Raw genomic sequence first — 20809 nt, 5'->3', positions numbered from 1 at the left:
TTGGGTTGCTCAAAGCCCTTCACAAATGCCGGTTATCCCCAGGTAGTCATTATACCACTCCCATATCATGCTAGGGTGCCCTGTGATGTTGTCTAAGGCCCATCTGCCTGGGCCTATTAAGCTGCATTTCCTACTATGTGTTCTTACTCCCTTTATGGATTCTAATACTTAATGAAAGTAGACCTTCTGCATTCAATGCTCCCCCGCCCCAAATCTTTTTTTCTTTCCTACTCTAGGACCCATGCAGGGCTGTGGGGGTGAAGGGTGGAGGCGGTGAAGGCACAGGGTACAGGGCACTTCTGCATAATCGGTTTCCTATACTTTCCACTTTGGGCTTTCCCCCTTCTTCCTTTCTCTTTTCCAGCAAAAACGGGCTTGTGTAAGGGATGGGGAAACTGTTTTCATCAAATCTACTGTGTTGTCTATGTATATAAGTTCTTTCTATTCCCCTGCAGGGCCTAGACTTTTGAAATGCACAAGCAAAGAAAAGGATCCTTGTTTCCCTCTTCTGTGTCCTCTCATTTAAAACAAATGAGCATAGAACCATTCTATCCACTGCCTCAGTGGGGGGAAGGGTTGTTGTTCATATTTTAAAATGAATATCTTACCACGTAAACAAACTGTATGAACATCTTTATACATATGTCAGTTTAAACATGTGAGGAGACATCTATAAATTAAGTTGGAATTTGCACATTTTTTAAGGCTCTTGATATGTATTGCCTAAATGTTTTTTCCAACATATCTTTAGTGTCTTCAGCTATGTATTTAATACACTTTGTCTTCTTATTGGGCTAGCTGATCACTCTAATGTGAATTTTTGTGGAATACAAAGATATTTTAATACCACTTCGTGTTCATTAGGATGGCTAATTATCCAAAAAATGGAAAATAACAAGTGTGAAGATGTGGAGAAATTGGAACGTGTGTGCATTGCTGGTGGGAATATAAAATGGTACAGCTGTTGTGGAAAACAGTTTGGCAGTTCCTCAAAAAGTTAGAAGTAGAATTACCATATGATCCAGCAATTCTACTTCAAGGTATACACCCAAAAGAATTGAAAACGACTCAAACAGATGTTTGTATACTTTGCTCATAGCGTTATTCACAATTGCCAAAATGTGGAAACAACCCAAATGTCTATGAACAGATGAATGGATAAACAAATGTGGTATATACATACAACTGAGTATTATTTAGCCTTAAAAAGGAATGAAATTCTGATACAAGGTACAACATGGATGAACCTTGAAAACATGCTAAATGAAATAAGCCAGACACAAAAGAACAAATATTGTATGATTCTACTTATTTGAGGCACCTAGAATAGGTGAACCCACAGAGACAGAAAGCAGATTAGAAATTACCAGGGGCTGGGAAGAGGGGGAAATGTGGAATTACTGTTTATTTATTTTATTTATTTATTTTTGGCTGCTTTGGGTCTTTCGTTGCTGCGCATGGGCTTTCTCTAGTTGCAGTGAGCAGGGGCTACTCTTCATTGCGGTGCGCGAACTTCTCATTGCGGTGGCTTCTCTTGTTGCAGAGCACAGGCTCTAGACACGCAGGCTCAGTAGTTGTGGCATGTGGGCTCAGTAGTTGTGGCTCGTGGGCTCTAGAGCACAGGCTCAGTAGTTGTGGTGCACGGGCTTAGTTGCTCAGCGGCCTGTGGGATCTTCGCAGACCAGGGCTCAAACCTGTGTCCCCTGCATTGGCAGGTGGATTCTTAACCACTGCGCCACCAGGGAAGTCCCCACAACATTTACTGTCTTGTCCTCAAGATGCTTAGAGGCCTGTTGGGGAGATAAGGCATCCACACATGATGTAATTAAATTATAAGATAAGATATCATTATAAGAGATGTTACATGGAAGATTATAATGTGATCTTTTAACTTTTTCTTTTCTCTTGAATTATACATTCTCCCTCTCTTTTGATATACTCTTTTTACTCTCTTATCTTTAACTATCCTCAAAAATTATCAAGTTTTTCCCCCCCGTCTTGAAACCTTTCCCAAGTCTGCCTGTGTATCTCATAGAAACCTCATCCTTAAAAAATCCAAAACTGGACCCAAACTCCTCAGTATGTTGTTAAGTTCAGTAAATGACCTCACCACATATTTTGTCTTCTAGGTTAAAAATCTGTATCATTTGTATATTTTGACTAAAAAGTTTGGTGGGGAGTTGGATGTGATTGGAATGCCCTTAGGTAGGATAATATCTATACAAGATGGCTCAAGAGTTATATGACTATATCACTTTGTGTATAGTTTACTTTGTTCCCATTTTCCATCTCATTGAAAAATTAAAACTTTTCACTGTCACAAATAAAGAACCACAACTTTGTTTCACAATTTTGCATGTATTTTTTTACATTCTGAAAATTAGAAAATTTCCTAGAACTTGGAGGTATAGTGTCAAGGTGAAATGAACTCACTTATACTGTATTGCTCAAGTAAATCTATTCGTGTTATTTTCCTATGAACTTTTTTAAAGGATTTTATGTATGATTTATTTATTTATTTATTTGGCTACGTTGGGTCTTTGTTGCTGTGCGTGGGCTTTCTCTAGTCGCGGTGAGCAAGGACTACACTTCGTTGCGGAGCGCGGGCTTCTCATTGTGGTGGTTTCTCTCGTTACGGAGCACAGGCTCTAGGCGCATGGGCTTCCGTAGTTGTGGCACGTGGGCTCAGTAGTTGTGGCTTGCGTGCTCTAGAGCACAGACTCAGTAGTTGTGGCTCACAGGTTTAGTTGCTCCGCGGCATGTGGGATCTTCCCCGACCAGGGCTCGAACCCATGTCCCCTGCATTGGCCGGCAGATCCCCAACCACTGTGCCACCAGGGAAGTCCTGAACTTCTTTTTAACTCTTATTGCCTTTATTTAAAAAAAAATTTTTATTGGAGTATAGTTGATTTACAATGTTGTGTTAGTTTCAGGTGTATATTTTCCTATGAACTTCATTGCAACTGAAAATACTTTGAGAACTGACCTATTTTGGAACTTTTATATGACTATTACATCCAAAACCAATTCATTATCTCCTCACTACTCTCATGATATCCTGTGCAAATGCTATCACGGTATTTCTCACATTATAATGTGATTATTGATTACATGTTTGTCTTTCCAAGAATGACCCTTAAGCCTTTATTCCACGCACTGGACCAGCACCAGCAGCACAAATACAAAACCACTCAGACCTTCTATGATAATTCTCTACTTCTGATTGTCAGGGTGAGTAGACGGACTGCATACAGGGCAGGTTCCAAGTGGATTTCCTCAAAATAAGGACTGGCAAATGATAGGTTTTATTTTCTATTGCTCTTAGGGCCAAATGGGGGTGTTATGTATGTTAATGAAGACAGTAGAGATCAAGAATTGGGGGAGCATCCTAGTAGGTAGCTGTTTGGATTAACTTTGGAGACAGGAAGCCACATGTAGCAAGCAGGGTGAATTTAAAGGGGTCAAGACAAGATGTATAGTAACTATGAACATGTCCAAAAAACTCCTGAGTTTTCTGCAGATGTGGGTAATGGTACTGAGGGATGAGAACTGGGTAGGATTTCCTATCTTCATTGTTTCCCTAAGTGACAAGAACTGTTTGGCAAAGCCTTGCTCTGTTCTTTGATGGTTGCAAGTATCAGGACCCAGTCATTCTGCCTATGTGATGTGTGCTGCCACACGTGTGCCTTGATGACTCTATTTATGAGGTCCATGTGATGGTTGGCCTGTGGTTGATGGGTGTTGATTATGTGGATTTAGACTTGGAGGGCTCTGAAAAAGGCTCTTCAAATTTAGGACAAGAATCATTGTTTCCATTCTGATTCTCTTTGGTTACGCAGTTCACTCTTATAAGTAGTATAGCAGAGCCATTGTCAGAAAGTTAAGAAAACTGTCCAACACAGGTTATGAACTGTCTCATTCTCATGAATGAATTCATATGTTTAGTAATGTATAGCCCTGAGAGGGAATAGGTTGACTATGGAGTCTAAAGTGATGGGTTCCTGGGAACTTTAGGGGATTGGAATGGGGTGTTCCAGTGACCTGCTGTGGCATAACCACTACAACCTTAGTGATATAAATGAAGAACCATTTTATTATGCTCCTGTGGGTCAGGAATTCAGACCAGAGCAGGGATACTTGTCTCAATCAGTTCCTTGATGCTTGGATCCTCATCTGGAAAGAATGGAGTGGCTGAAGGTAACTCAAATGTCTTAGAGATGAGGAATCATCTGGAGGTTTCTTCACTGAAACAACTGGTACCCGAGCTGGGATGACTCAAAGGCTGCATTCAGCTGGGATTGTTGACCGGGAGTGCTTACGTGTAGCCTCTCCATGTGACTTGGGCTTACTCAGAGCATGGTGGCCTCAGGGTAGTTCATCTTTTTACATGGTGGCTCAGGAATCCAAGAGTGAGTATTCCAGAGAACAAGATAGACTCCATATGGCCTTTTCTGGCCTAGCATCACTTCTGCTGTACTCCATTTGTTGAAACAGACACAGTCCAACCAGAGTCAAGAGCAAGGTATTGCTCAATACTTAGACCCCCCCCCCACAGCTCAATGAAGGGAGAACCTGCAATTTAAAAATGGTCAAAATGTGTATTGCCTCTTAGGATTTTCAGGATTCTTTCTGGACCAAGTTCATGTCTCATATAGCTCTGTATAGTGGAAGGCTTTCTGCCAAATTTGAGGCCACCAGTAGTCAAGGGTTAGAGATTTGGTGGACTGTAGCAATAACATTGTGACACAAAGGACCTCTGTCCGCCAAAATGTATAGATGGCCATGACAGTTTAGCAGGCCTCTTCTGTATTCTATCCTCCTGTAGCTGGGAGTGCATGATTTGAGATCTTCCTCCGGCTCTGCTGGTCATAGATGATTACTGTCTTCTTGCTGACACACAAATCTTTTGCTTCCTTACAATCCTTTAAGGATCCCCTATCATCTCCAAGATGAAGTCCAAGGTCATTAGCATCACATTAGCCCCTTCATGATCTGACCCTGACCACTGAAAACTCAGATGTTATGCTATCATCCAGAATATGAAAGGCAGTATTTATATAATTATTGAGTTCAAATACCAGCTCTGCTGGGACTCGTTAATTTTCTAGAGTACAAGGGAGAAGCTTTCTTCCCTCAATTGAGGACAGTCCGCAACAAAAATGGCCTAGTTTCCACTAGTTTCTCTGTTCATCTGGTTAACAAGGGCCTGGCCTGCAGATGGATTCTAATTCTGGATTTAGTGCCTTAAGGGAGGGATTCGTTGTTTATGTGAAATTAAAATGTAACTGGGCATTTGTATTTTTTTACTTGCCAATTCTGGCAACCCTACCTTAAGGCCAACCACAGCTTTCCCAGGTTCATGCACTACAGAGTAAGAACCGTATAGACTGAGAAGAGGACTAAGTGTGTTTCCTTCTTTCTTTCTTACCAAACTATTTAACCATTTAACATTGAAATAGCAGGGTGAACTGGAAGAGCCACTTCCAATTCGTTTAGCTCTAAATGTCAGCACATTATCATCGTTGTTTTCAGGTTTTACATTGCTACAGCGTGACTACGAGATTGACAGTGTCACCAATTATGGCCAGTAATTTCCTTGTTAAATTCCTAGAGCAGAAAGATGTTGCATAAAGTTCTTGAAATCGCAGACTTGGAAAATTAAGTTACATAAGCAGCAGATATTCAGGCTGAGGACGGAAGGAAAGAGATATCTTCATTTCTGTTTTACCACAGTCATACCACAGTTACCATTTAGCCCTTTTTCTCTCACCACTATTTGTAATTCCATAATAAGACTAACCTTCCCACCAAACTCTTCTAAAGCAGTTCTTCCCCCCCCCCCTTTTTTTTGGTAAGTTTCATTTAGAAAAAGAAACATAGTAAAGTTCAAACAGGGCAAATGGTTACACAGTGCAAGTCTCCCTTCCATCCTGATCCCTAGTTCCTAGGCCGAAGGTTCCTAACTTGGCTTAGGGACCGGAGTCTAAGGGAGGGTTTCCAGAGTAATGTGACTTCTCTGAATGCATGATTTTTAATGGACTGATAACTGCATCCAAACTTCTACCTGAGCCTGGAAAGGGTCCGTGCCTAAGAACCCCCTAAGTAGGACTGGCTGAAAGGACTGATGCGGCCGGTGACTCGGAAGGAGCTGCTTAAAAACCTGTCATAACTTGTCGCAGTGAAAAAAGTTCACCCCCATCCACTGAACTCCAGCGCCCTCGGAAAGTATGTTCCCCAAGGGCGGGATCACGGATCTTTTCTTCCCAAGTTTTTCGCCTGCCGCATTCCTTCCCTCCAGCGCGTCGGCGTACGCTGACGTCATGACGCCGCACACGTAGTCCCGCCCCTGCAGAGAGAGGCACTGGGACGGATCCCAGGGTGCTCGCAAACACGGAATGTGAGGCCTCGGCCCGGCTGCCACCGGATCCCTGGCCCGCTCTCCACACGGGCCTGCGCCCGCGCCCGCCGCCCCCAGCTTGCCCGGAGGAGCCAGGGCAGCCGCGCCCTTCTGCTGTGTGCCCGCGTGGCCGCCGCCACCCCTCGGAATCCTCCGGGGCCGCCGAGGAGTTCGCTACGGAGGGAGGCGGGGGCCTTCGGGAGGAGGAGGCGGAGGAGGCGGAGGAGGAGGGAAGGAAGATGGCGGCCGTGGAACTAGAGTGGATCCCAGAGACCCTCTATAACACCGCCATCTCCGCTGTCGTGGACAACTACATCCGCTCACGCCGAGACATCCGCTCCTTACCCGAGAACATTCAGTTCGATGTTTACTATAAGGTACGGACCGTGGGCCAGCGCTCTGCTCTCCTGCAGCAACCCCTGGGGCCGCACCCCCTTCCACGTCCGCGAACCCCCGCATTTAACCCCTTACCCCTTGTAGCAGGGTCGTCTTCCGAGACATATGGGGCGGTGTCGGGGTGACCAATATAGAAACACCCCATCTGGTAGCCTCTGTCTCGCAAGCTCTTGGGCCTTGATGGATACGTCTTCCTAATGAGTCTTTTCCCCCTTTTGGTGTTCCCTCCTACATTGGGGCCCCTTTGGGTAGGCCTTTTGCGTGGACTTCCTTTATTGCGCCCTTGTCCCACTCAGTCCTTCCCTTCTAGCCTGTGTCTTCGGGATATTTTCTGCCCTCCCTTCCCAATTAAGTGTCAGCATCAGCTGGACTTTTCTTTGCTCTTTTCCCCTCCTTTCTAGTTTCTTTTCTCGCCGCCCTCCTTCCCAAGTTTTTTTTTTTTTTTCCCCCTGTTTCTTGTTCCTTAGCTTTACCTTTTTCTTCCTAATTGGGAGGGAGTTGAGCAATTATTGGAAGTAGTCGTGTGCCTTATTCGCATATCCTTTAAAGCTTTGGTTTTTGTTTATACTAGGGGTTGAATAGGGGGTTTTGTTAACATGGGAGTGTTGATAAACTACTTGAAAGGGGGAAAATCCTTTAAAAAAAAAACTTTAGAATTTAAAGTATGTTCATATATTTGCAAGTTGTAATCTTGCAGCATTCCTAAATCGCTCCCCCTCAGAAATCTGAACAAAAAGTTTCCAAGTCAGTCTCCAAGTAGTTTCAGGGGTAAGTGTCTTTAGACGTGGACAGTTTTGCAGTGTTTAGAGAGGGAGGAGAACTTTATGGACTCGGAGCCTCCCTTTTCCTCTCCCCCCACATTTGAATGTGAACAGTGGACTTATTATTCAGTCCTCTTTGCCTTGAATCGGCGTGGATAACGCCTCTTCTCCTGTAGCCACCCACGCAAAATTTGACTAGAAGTAAAGTGTGATTTATTTTTTAGATCTAAACACTTCCTCTTGATTTGTAAGTTGGCTGGAACATTGTAAACTGATATTTAACAGATGTGTATGTTCTTATATATGTATGATGTTTTATGGCAGTTGTTTCATTGGGAAGGTTGCCCGCTTTCTCCACCCCGAATATTTTTTCAGAAAGCAGCTGACTTGCTGCATTCTACTAAATCCAGCTGCTTTACACCAATTCTAACAATTAAATTTTTCCCCCCTAGATATTTGGGGAATATTCATTTTGGTCATTTATGTTATTATTTGGGGGGAGGGGAAGTTAGAGAAAAATCTCCCTTTATTCCAGATCCCTTTGATACATTGATTTACTTTTGTGCATATCTAAGGAAGTTTTGTATATTTAAGATTCATTCCTCCCAGGAAGGATGAGTTGGATCTCTTTCTCTACCCGGGAAACTGCAGCTTTTTGTGTATGCTAACTCTATCTATTTTAATAAATCGCGTGTAATCTTTTACACTTTTTAGAGAAAATCATTGGAAGTTTAATCAAAGTATATTCAGTGGTTGAATTCCCTCAAAGTACTTGGATATCTTCTGTAACTTTCATTTCTAATTGAAGCTTTTCATTTGTGTATTATTAATAGTGAGTATGAACAGATGGTGCTTTTGCCACATTTTCTGTTTCACGTAGTCCACAAAGTTTTAATATGGTGTCTTTTCTGGTACACTTGTACTCCTTAATAGTTGTGTGCCTGTAGGGAATATGGCACTGTGCTGAGGTGAAGGAGGGTGTTTAACATGTGCCTGGAACTGTAAGTGCTTTTACACAGTTATTTTGTTTAAGCCTCACAATTAAACTGTAAAGTGGGGTATAACCCTGTTTTATAGGTGAGAAAGTTAAGTAATTTAGTCTAGGTCTAGTATTTAGTTCCTGTGTACCTTGCTTTCTTGCTTAATGTTTACAGTTTCCACTTTTCTCCAATTTAGAGCCAAGGAGAAACTCACAGTCAGATCCCTCCCTCCAGCTGTCCCAACTTCCATCAATAGGCATAGTCATAGACAAAATAATAGTATTTGTGCAATCAAAAATTTCCCCATCCTGATTCACCATAGTCCAGTGTCACTGTGTTAGTTTTTGTCAGTAGCTTCAGGTGAAGGCACAGTCATAAAGCTTTAGGAAATGGGGTTATGGAGTGAATGGGAGGTGAAGAAGTAGACATGCTGACTGCTCCCTAAAAAGGGAAGGGAGAGAGGTATTGATATGTAGAAAGGGTAAAATGTGAAAGTTGTTGTTTTTAAAGAATGGAAGATGTTAGAATGTATTTATTGGCTGAATGGCAGAAACCAAAACGGAATGAGAGGTTGAATATACAGGTAAGGCGGGAAATAAATTATGGAGCAGAGTCCTTGTGTAGAAGCCTTAAATTAATGAGCCTTGCCCCTTCCTTCACCCTGCATAAATTAAGGTATTAGTCTTTTTTTTTTAAATTTATTTATTTTAGGCTGCATTGGGTCTTGGTTGCTGCGCATGGGCTTTCTCTAGTTGCTGCGAGCGGGGGCTACTCTTCGTTGCGGTGCGCGGGCTTCTCATTGCAGTGGCTTCTCTTGTTGCGGAACATGGGCTCTAGGTGTGCGGGCTTCAGTAGTTGCGGCTCGCGGGCTCAGTAGCTGTGGCTTGTGGGCTCTAGAGCACAGGCTTAGTAGTTGTGGTGCGTGGGCTTAGTTGCTCCGTGGCATGTGGGATCTTCCTGGACCAGGGCTCGAACCCGTGTCCCCTGCATTGGTAGGCGGATTCTTAACCACTGCGCTACCAGGGAAGTCCAAGGTATTAGTCTTACATTGGAGTTGAGGAAGGAATAGTTCTTCCTCTAAGATCAGACGCAAGGAGTTAAAGACATAAAGTGTCTACATAACTAAGTTTGCAAAGAATGGTAGTTATGAATTAAGAGGTAAGATCATCTGCTGAGAATAAGGGATAGGAGTGGTGGCTTTTATGTAGAAAGGCTAAACAGAAGTTGGAAATGGCTGCTAAGTTATATAGAAAGGGAGGCTCAGTAAAAATATGTTTTAAAAAAATGATAGGAGATATAGATGGTTCCATAAAACAGTATCCTACAGGATAATGTCTTTGAATCAGAATGGGTTTTCTCTAAGGGTACTCAACAATTTGGGTATAGAAGTAGATAAAGTGAGTAGAAAGAATTGTAAAATTGTAGACCAACTGAAGGCAAATAGAGTGAAGGGCTGGGTTCTTCAAAGAGTGAAGTTTATGAACTTTTCTTTTTTTTTTTTTAAACTTTGGGTTTATTTATTTATTTATTTATGGCTGTGTTGGATCTTCGTTTCTGTGTGAGGGCTTTCTCCAGTTGCGGCAAGTGGGGGGGCCACTCTTCATCGCGGTGCGCAGGCCTCTCACTATCGCGGCCTCTCTTGTTGCGGAGCACAGGCTCCAGACGTGCAGGCTCAGTAATTGTGGCTCACGGGCCTAGCCGCTCCGTGGCATGTGGGATCTTCCCAGACCAGGGCTCGAACCCATGTCCCCTGCATTGGCAGGCAGATTCTCAATCACTGCGCCACCAGGGAAGCCCTGAACTTTTCTTTTTATTGTAACTGCTGAATGGTCTATTTTATCCTGTTCCAATTACAGAATTTTCCATAGAGTTAAGTTTTGACCCAGTGAAGTGTTGCCATAATGTGTTCTATTTATTGTTTTTAGTCTTAAACTTAATAATTTGGGATTTTTAAAAATTATTATTATAAGTCTCAGGCTGAAAACCATATGGATTAATGCCTGATTTAGTATTAGAGTTGAATTAATTTTTTCTTTTTCTGTGTTTATTTCTATTCTTAGTTATATACAGCCTCAACTAATATTTTTTTAAATTGGCTGGTAACAAATTGAAAAAAAATTCTTGCAACATATTTGACAGCCAAAGAGTTAATATTCTTTTCACATAAAAAACTCTTAGGATTAATAAATTGAGAGCAAAAACTTTAGGGGAGGCAGGGCATAAAAAAACATAAATAGGCAGCCATACCATGTATCTGGATGGGAAGGTAATATGTTATAAATATGTCCACTCATGTCAGTTTAAGCTGTGAATTTATTACAACTTGAATCAGAATCTCAGAATTTTATTGGGTATAGGAAATTGATTAAATATGTTTATATGGAGGAATTAATTACATGAGAATAAATGAGCCAAGGAAATTTTTAAGATGTACAGTATTTAGGATAGTCAAGTGTATTAGAAGGCTGTATATTTTAAAACAACATGGTATTGGCACAAGAACAGCAAAGAGGGAAATTGATTTATAGAACATAGTAGACAGACTAGATAGAAACCAAAGCATATTTAAGAATATATTACATAATAAAGTTATAGGACAGTGCTGTATTTTAAATAAATGGGGGAAAATTCGTTATTTGGGGGGAATGTTAGACTTCTACTTCACACCTTATACCAAAATGAATTCCAGGTGAATTAAAGATTTAAATATGGCAAATGAAATCATAAAAGTATCAGAATAAATTATTGGGTCAATATCTTACAGTGGGAAATGACTGGAATTCTTTTTTAAAGAAATTATTGAGGTAATTTACAAATTTAAAAAATGTCAAACATTCTAAAAATGAGTAATGTAAAACGTGAAGTCCTCTTGTTACTCATCTTGCCAACACTAATGCTGTCTTGGCATAGAGAAGGCTTTTCTAAGCCTGAAACCAAAACCCAGGAGGAAAAAAAGAAATTGATACTTTTGAGTACATTAAAAAATAGGGGGAGGGCTTCCCTGGTGGCGCAGTGGTTAGGAATCTGCCTGCCAATGCAGGGGACACGGGTTCGAGCCCTGGTCTGGGAAGATCCCACATGCCGCGGAGCAACTAAGCCCGTGAGCCACAACTACTGAGCCTGCGCGTCTGGAGCCTGTGCTCCGCAACGGGAGAGGCCGCGACAGTGAGAGGCCTGTGCACCGTGGTGAAGAGTGGCCCCCGCTCGCCGCAACTGGAGAAAGCCCTCGCACAGAAACGAAGACCCAACACAGTCAAAAATAAATAAATTTATTAAAATAAATAAATAAATAAAAAATAGGGGGAAAATTGTGAGCACATTTTTTAAAAAGACTATGCAAATGGCAACATTTGTCACATGAGGGGTGAATTTCCTAAATACAGAAAGATCTAATACTAATTAGTATGTAAAGGACAACCAACTTGTTTTCAGAAGACCTGAACAGCTAGCTCATACAAGAAGAAAACATGTAATACTAATCATAATAAATATCAAAAGATGTTCAGATGAAATGCAAATTAAAATGCAGTGTCAAGCCAAGTCAACCATGAAGAAGAAAGAAAATCTGGAGGACTTACACCATCAAATATCAAGCTGTAACAAGATAAGATGGTTTTGGCACATGGGTAGACAAATAGACCAATGGAGCAATACAGTCCAGAAACAGACTGACACATGTATACTGTCACCTGGTTTATAATAAAAGTGACACAGCAGTACAATGGAGAAAGGAGAATCAAATAATGGTGTTGGTCAGTTAGATATCCATGTAGGGGGAGAAGGATCACGATCTTACCTTATATCATACACAGTTACCATTTTTGGGTGGATTGCTGATCTAAGTGTGAAAAAACAGTTTTTTAGGAAAAAAAGTTTTCAGTGTGTCAGCAAAGATTTATTAAATAGGATACAAATGAGCTAAATATAAAGATAACTTGAAAAATTGGACTATATTAAGATCAAGAACATCTCTTCATAAAAAATACCATTAAAAGGGAAAAGCTGGGGCTTTCCTGGTGATGCAGTGGTTAAGAATCTGCCTGCCAGTGCAAGGGACATGGTTCGAGCCCTGGTCCAGGAAGATCCCACATACTGCAGAGCAACTAAGCCCGTGCGCCACATCTACTGAGCCTGCGTGCCACACTGCTGAAGCCCGTGCACCTAGAGCCCGTGCTTCGCAACGAGAGAAGCCACCACAACGAGAAGCCTGCGCACCGCAATGAAGAGTAGCCCCCGCTCGCTGCAACTAGAGAAAGCCCACACGCAGCAACAAAGACCCAATTCAGCCATAAATAGATAGATAGATACCATTAAAAGGGAAAAGCCAGGGCTTCCCTGGTGGTGCAGTAGCTAAGAATCTGCCTGCCAATGCAGGGGACATGGGTTCAAGCCCTGGTCCAGGAAGATCCCACATGCTGCGGAGCAACTAAGCCCGTGCGCCACATCTACTGAGCCTGCGCTCTGGAGCCTGTGCGCCACAACTACTGAAGCCTGCGCACCTAGAGCCCACGCTCCACAACAAGAGAAACCTTTGCAGTGAGAAGCCCGCGCACAGCAGCAACGAAGAGTAGACCCCGCTCACCGCAACTAAAGAAAGTGCGCATGCAACAACGAAGACCCGACACAGCCAAAGATAAAAATAAATAAATAAATAAATTTATTTTAAAAAAAGGGAAAAGCCATGCCACAGAGTAGAAGATATTTGAAGCACATATATCTGACAAAGGAATCATCCTGCATCTAAAGAACTAGAAATCAAGAAAATAACCCATTTTTTTAAATGGAGAAATAACTTCAATAGACATCCAAAAGGGGACATTCCAAGGACCTGTCAAACATTTGGAAAAATGCTCAACCTCATTTTGTCTTCAGGGAAATCGCTGTCCTCCTGTACTTTCCTCAGAATGACTAAATGAAAAAGAAAAAAGTGTTGGTAAGGATATGGAGCAATCAGAACTCTCATGTACTGTTAGTGGGAATGTAAATTGATATACCATTTTGGAAAACGAGCATCATCTACTAAAACTGAACATATATATACCCTATAATTCCATCTCAAGATATATACACTTAAGAACATTCAGGGAGTCCCCTGGTGATTTAGTGCTTTCACTGCCATGGCCCAGGTTCAATCCCTGGTTGGGGAACTGAGATTCCACAAGCTGTGCAGTGCGACCAAAAAAAAAAAAAAAAAAGTTCATAGCAATACTATTCATGATAACCAAAAAGTGGAAACTATCCCAATGTCCATCAGTAGGAGAATTAATAAATAAATTATGGAGTACCTATATAGTAGAATATTTTGCAATGAAAATGAATGAATTGCAACTGTTATAAACCATATGGATGAATCTCACAAATGATATTGAGTGAAAGAAATCAGTCATAGGAGTATGTATCAGAGGCTCCCAAACTCTCTCCCCTCATAGCACCCTTAGGCCAAAAGAAATACCTAACAGTTCTGTTCATTAAGTAGATATAAACAGTTAGTAATACTTATGTCCTAACAACTTAAGAGCCATTAAAAGAATAGTGCACAAAAATTGAAAGAACAAAGAGTAGTGTACTTCGTTCTTAAATAACCACAACTACTTATTACTGGGTTGTGTGTTTGTTGGGCACTGTACAACTTCTCACATCTTGGAATCGGATTGGTCACCACCATTCCATTTTCTGTTCCATAATGATTTTTGCACATTACTTTTATTATAGCAACCACTGAAAATGCTGCTTCACAAAGATAAGATGTTGTTGAAAGGAATATAGCAATCTAGTATTTGGCATGGTTTAATACAGATGTGGAATATTGTTTCTTTCAAACTTGAAATATCTTGCAGTGCCCCAGGGAACCTTGGTGCAGTTTGGAAAATGTGGATATGTAGTGTGATTTCATTTGTTTAAAGTTCAAAAACAGGCAATTAATCACAAGTATTGTAAGTCAGGAGCAGTTATCCTTGGAGGATAGTGACTGTGCAGGGGCACAGAGGGAGATGTCTGGGATTCTGATAATACTCTATTTTATGATCTGCATGTTGGTTATGGGTATGTTCACTTTGTGAAAATTTATTGAGCTTTACATTTTATTCTTTCATTTTCTTTTTTAAATTATATACATATATTTTTAAATTAATTAATTAATTAATTATTTTTAGCTGCATTGGGTCTTTGTTGCTGCACGTGGGCTTTCTCTAGTTGCTGCGAGCGGGAGCTACTCTTTGTTGCGGTACGTGGGCTTCTCATTGTGGTGGCTTCTCTTGTTGTGGAGCATGGGCTCTAGGCGCGTGGGCTTCATTAGTTGTGGCACGTGGGCTCAGTAGTTGTGGCTCACGGGCTCTAGAGCACAGGCTCTGTAGTTGTGGTGCACGGGCTTAGTTGCTCCGCGGCATGTGGGATCTTCCCGGACCAGGGCTCGAACCTGTGTCCCCTGCATTGGCAGGCGGATTCTAAACCACTGCTCCACCAGGGAAGTTCTAAATTATATATATTTTTTATTGAAGTATAGTTGCTGTACAATATTATACAAGTTACAGGTGTACAGTATAGTGATTCACAATTTTTAAAGGTTGTACTCCATTTATAATTCATATAAAATATTGGTGATATTCCCTGTGTTGTACAATATATCCTTGTAGCTTATTTTGTACATAATAGTTTGTACCTCTTAGAGCTTTATATTTTAAATATGAATTGTGCACTCATCTGTGTGTATGTTATACTTCAGTAAAAAGGTTTAAAAATTAACATTCATTTTCACTTACTAGATTGTCATGGTTTAATGATTCAAATAACTCATACCCTTTAATCCACAATACCATTAAATTTTTTTTTTTCCTACAGCAATGCTTGTTGACTGTGCAGAAAATTCTATTTGGGGATATTAAGTACAGTATGGTTTATGATGGCAAAAATTGGAAACAACTATATGCAAATCAATCAGGAATGGAATATCATAGTGCAGTTAGAAAGAATGAGGATGCTGGGACTTCCCTGGTGGTCCAGTGGTTAAGACTCCGTGCTTCTACTGCAGGGGGCACGGGTTTGATTCCTGGTTGGGGAACTAAGATCCCACATGCCACGTAGCGTGGCCAGAAAAAAAAAAAAAGGAAAGAATGAGGATGCTGTGTATACTGAGGTAGAGAGCACATGGGGAGAATAAAAAGCTTGTTACAAAGTAGTATGAATAATATAATCCTGTTGTTTTTAAATGGAGGAATATATGTGTACATTTGTGTATGTGTACATTTGTTTATGTGTTGAAAAAAAATTAGAGGAACACAAAATTTCATAGTGTTTATTCAAGGGATAGGATTATAGTCATTTTTAACTTTGTACATATATTCTCTCTTTTCTTAAATAAATGATATCCATTTATTGATGTTATTATTGGCTTATTGTAATATTCTAAGTAGAATAAATTCCTCAAATTATCAATTTTAGCATGCTCACTATATTACCTTTAAAAAGTTTTAAAATTAAAATAATTTAAAATGTTTCCTTAGCTTCCAAGACAATTGAGAGTAGGAAAAAAGAATCCACTCAAACATCATTTGACAGATTTTTTTAAAGAAACTTGGATCAACAAAATTATTTCCTAAAGTATCTTCCAAATATCCTAAAATCCAGGAACATTATTAATATTTTAATTTAGTAGGTTGTGTTTTACACTTAACATTAATAAAGATCTCTATTTAAAAAAAAAAAGATAACAAGTAAAGTACTTATTATGTTATGTTGTTTTTGTTTATTCTCTCTTTTTTTTTCTCTCTCTTTTTTTTATACTGCTTGGATTTTTATGACTATATTATTTTGATATATAAAAGAAGTAAAATTGAATTTTTAAGAATAAGATATCTGGGACATGAAGTTGTACTAAGAGGGGAATAGCCTAAAAATTGATATTCTAAAATATTAGCGTGACCAAGAAATAAGTTGAGGGACTTCCCTGGTGGCTCAGTGGTTAAGAATCCTCCTGCCAATGCAGGGGACACGGGTTTGAGCCCTGGTCCAGGAAGATCCCACATGCCACGGAGCAACTAAACCCTTGCACCACAGCTACTGAGCCTGCACTCTAGAGCCCGCTAGCCACAACTACTGAAGCCCGCGTGCCTAGAGCCTGTGCTCCGCAACAAGAGAAGCCACCGCAATGAGAAGCCTGCACATCGCAACGAAGAGTAGTCCCCACTTGCCGCAACTAGAGAAAGCCCACGTGCAGCAATGAAGACCCAACGCAGCCAAAAATAAATAAATAAAATAAATAAATTTATTTTAAAAAAGTCTTAAAAAAAAAAGATAAGTTGAGGTGATTGGTTTAAAAGAAAAGTAAATAATTCAACTAAGTAGTTAATTCACTAGCTGCCAGATCAACAAGTGTGAGAGAAAGCTCACATTCTCAAAATTAGGAATGAGAAAGTAAAAACAACCATAGATACAGTGGAAAGGGGGAAAATGGGTTTTTAAGTTATAGAATAGCTTCTTTAGATGTACAATAGCTTATGTAATTCTGTGCTAATCAGTCTGAAAACCTTACTGAAATTGTGTTTCTAGGAAGATACAAATGATCCAAGAGAGTAGTTGATAGACTAAAAACTGTAAAAGAACTGAGAAATTATACTTTTCTCTTTGTTCACATGCCTCCTCCCTCAGCAGACAAAACTCCCGCCAATTTTAGATGCTTTCTTGGGTATATTCAAGTAACATTTGATAGTATTGGTATTTAAGTGATTTTCAGACTTATTTCTGGAGCTGTATACTACATATTCAACATTCTTGAAGGGCTAACCAATGCAGTTAGAATAAGAAAAGTCCAAAATCAAGTGAAAAACTACAGTAAGATAATTCAGTAGGAGGATGATTACACATTTATAATTAAAAGTATGATAATTTTTCTATATACAATATAGGAAAGTATGTTTTACTCATCAAAAGAAAACATGCCATGGAGTAAATCCAAAAAGAGGTGTACAGAAATCTGAAAGTCTTCAGTAAGTGTAGAAGAAACATTTTCTTCTTAGATTGGAAGATTCAGAGTTTTAAAGATATGATGTCTCTCTAACTCTTGTGTCTTGGAACCAAGTTTAATAACTTAAAAATGTGGGGCTTCCCTGGTGGTGCAGTGGTTGAGAATCCGTCTGCCAGTGCAGGGGACACGGGTTCGAGCCCTGGTCTGGGAAGATCCCACATGCCGCGGAGCAACTAGGCCCATGAGCCACAATTACTGAGCCTGCGCGTCTGGAGCCTGTGCTCCGCAACAAGAGAGGCCGCAATAGTGAGAGGCCCGCGCACCGCAATGAAGAGTGGCCCCCGCTCGCCACAACTAGAGAAAGCCCTCGCACAGAAACGAAGACCCAACACAGCCATAAATAAATAAATAAACCCAAAAGTTAAAAAAAAAAAGACAGAACTTTAAAAAAAAAAAATGTGTAATGAAAAAAAAAGTTTTTAACATCCATAGTGGAGAATTCAAATTTATGAAACATACTGAAAACTCCTGCAAATCAGTAAGAAAAAGAGGACCAAAAAGAAATATGTCGTCATGTTGACAGTGATTTTCTCTAGATGGTAAAATTGAATGAATGTTATTCTTTTTTATAAATTCTTTTCTATATTTTCTAATTAAAAATGTATATGCAATTTTGGAATCAAAGGGGAAAATGTTTTAAAGTTGGCTATCTAGAATACAGAATGAGTTTTTTGGGGTTTTTTTGGTTTTTACATTTTTAAAAAAATTGCAGTATAGTTGATTTACAATGTTTCAGTTGTAGAGAATGAGTTTTCTTATAGAGACAGAATGTTTTGTTATAACCATACTATCTTCTTTCTAGTGCTTCATGGATACACTCCTAATTTTCACCAAGATTGGTAGTGAAGCTTTAAGAGAAGTTGAGAAACTTCTTACCCAAATGTAGAGATCACTGAATCGTATTGAGTTTTATGTGGCTGGTTATCATTGTTGGTTAGATTTTACATCCAGCTAGTTTTTTGTTTTGACCTTCCATTTGTACCATGATAGCATCTTCCACCATTAACACAATCATGCTATCTTGAAAATTATGCCATTGACCCATCACATGAGAGACAGAGTTAGAGAATCTGTGTATTAGACATAAGTTCATTCTTGTAATGATTGGGGAAAAAACTCAATTTCTCATTTAATGGATGGCAAATCTAGTATCATCTTTATATGTGGACAGCGTATTTAAACGTTAGGAAAGGGTTGCTTTCCCATTTGAGAGTTAACTGTTTCTTGTGCTTTAAATAATGTGAACATGTTCACTTAACCTTTTGCTTACTTACCAATAAGCAAAGCACTTTGCCCTGCAAGATACAAAAATCATGTTGGTCAGTTGTATTTTTTTTTTTAAAGTATGACATAGAACCAGTGAGTGGAACAGCTGAGCAATTAAAATGTTATAAGAAGCAAGAAATTAAAATATTTGGTTTACCTCCAGAAGAAGGCATTTATTGGGTTGGCCTAAAGGTTCCTTTGGTTTTTAGGTAAAAATAAAAGGCACATTTTTCATTTTCATCAAAAACTTTATTAAACAACATATTCACCATTTTGTTCCACTACCTTCTGCCATTTTTCAGGCAGCTTCATAATTCCTTCTTCCCAAAACATTTTATCTTTTTGCACAAAGAACTGTTCCAGGTGCTTTTTACAGTCTTCCAGGGAATTGAAATTTTTTCCATTAAGAGAATTTTGTAAAGACCAAAATAAATGGAAATCTGGAGGTGCAATGTCTGGTGAATACAGCGCATGAATCAGAACTTTCCAGCCAAGCTGTAACAGTTTTTACCTGGTCATCAAAGAGACATGCAGTCTGGCGTTATCCTGATGGAAGGTTACGTGTTTTCTGTTGACTAATTCTGAACGCTTTTCATTGAGTGCTGCTTTCAGTTGGTCTAACTGGGAGCAGTACTTGTTGCAATTAATTGTTTGGTTTTCTGGAAGGAGCTCATAATAGAGGACTCGCTTCCAATCCCACCATATGCACAACAGCACCTTCTTTGGATGGAGACCGGGCGTTGGTGTGGTTGGTGGTGGTTCATTTTGCTTGCCTGACGATCTCTTCCATTCCACGTTATTGTACGGTATCCACTTTTCATCACCCGTCACAATTTGTTTTAAAAACTGAACATTTTCATTACGTCTAAATAGAGAATTGCATGCGGAAATATGGTCAAGAAGCTTTTTTCGCTTAACTTATGTGAAACTCAAACATCAAAGTGATTAACATAACCAAGCTGGTGCAAATGATTTTCAACACTTGATTTGGATATTTTGAGTATGTCGGCTATCTCCTGCGTGGTATAATGTTGATTGTTCTCAATTAATGTCTCGATTTGATTGCTTTCAACTTCAACTGGTCTACCCCACCGTTGAGCATCATCCAGCGAGAAATCTCCAGTACAGAACTTCGTGAACCACTTTTGACACGTTCCATTAGTCACAGCACCTTCTTCATACACTGCATAAATCTTTTTTTGTGTTTCAGTTGCGTTTTTACCTTTCTTGAAATGATAAAGCATAATATGCTGAAAATGTTGCTTTTTTTCTTCCATCTTCAATATTAAAATGGCAAAAATTCCCCAATTTTTTTTTAAATTAATTAATTTTTGTCTGTGTTGGGTCTTCGTTTCTGTGCGAGGGCTTTCTCTAGTTGTGGTGAGCGGAGGCCACTCTTCATTGCGGTGCGCGGGCCTCTCACTGTCGTGGCCTCTCTTGTTGTGAGCACAGGCTCCAGACGCGCAGGCTCAGTAGTTGTGGCTCACGGGCCTAGTTGCTCCATGGCATGTGGGATCCTCGCAGACCAGGGCTCGAACCCGTGTCCCCTGCATTGGCAGGCGGATTCTCAACCACTGTGCCACCAGGGAAGCCCCTTCCCCAGTTTTGATAAGTTTTTTTAATGCACGCTTATATGACAGCTGTCACAATACAATCTAACAAAATTGTTTCGAATGAAGTTAAAGAAAACTAAAAAAAAAAAAAAAAGAAAACTAAGTGCTATTAGAGCCATCTTACAGGAAAAAACGAATGAACTTTTTTGCCAACCCAATACTTTTTAATTAAGTGTGCATTATATTAAAATACTTCTGTGGTTCTTGCTTTAATCCAAGAATGTGTAATCTGACAACATGTTCAGATTGTAATCAGACAACAGATAAAGGACATTACATGTAATATACAATGTAATATGAGAGCAAAGTAAAGGAATATCAAGTTATATGCCAAAGTTAATTTTTTCAGAGCTACATTTCAAGTGAATTTTGAGATT

General features: G+C 39.9%; 1 protein-coding gene across 1 annotated transcript in view; it reads left to right on the top strand.

Annotated features, from left to right (window-relative positions):
• Nucleotides 1–6347: 6347 nt before the first annotated feature.
• The window catches only part of APPBP2 (amyloid beta precursor protein binding protein 2), a 71536-nt gene continuing 57074 nt past the window's right edge, over nucleotides 6348–20809 (top strand). Inside the window, exon 1 of the mRNA XM_007190266.3 lies at nucleotides 6348–6774. Within this exon, the coding sequence (XP_007190328.1) occupies nucleotides 6637–6774 (138 nt within the window). The 5' untranslated portion in view covers nucleotides 6348–6636. The remainder of the gene's footprint in view (nucleotides 6775–20809) is intronic.

This window comes from Balaenoptera acutorostrata, chromosome 20 (genome assembly GCF_949987535.1).
Source record: "Balaenoptera acutorostrata chromosome 20, mBalAcu1.1, whole genome shotgun sequence".
NCBI lineage: Eukaryota > Metazoa > Chordata > Mammalia > Artiodactyla > Balaenopteridae > Balaenoptera > Balaenoptera acutorostrata.
This window is presented reverse-complemented; position numbering and strand designations above follow the sequence as displayed.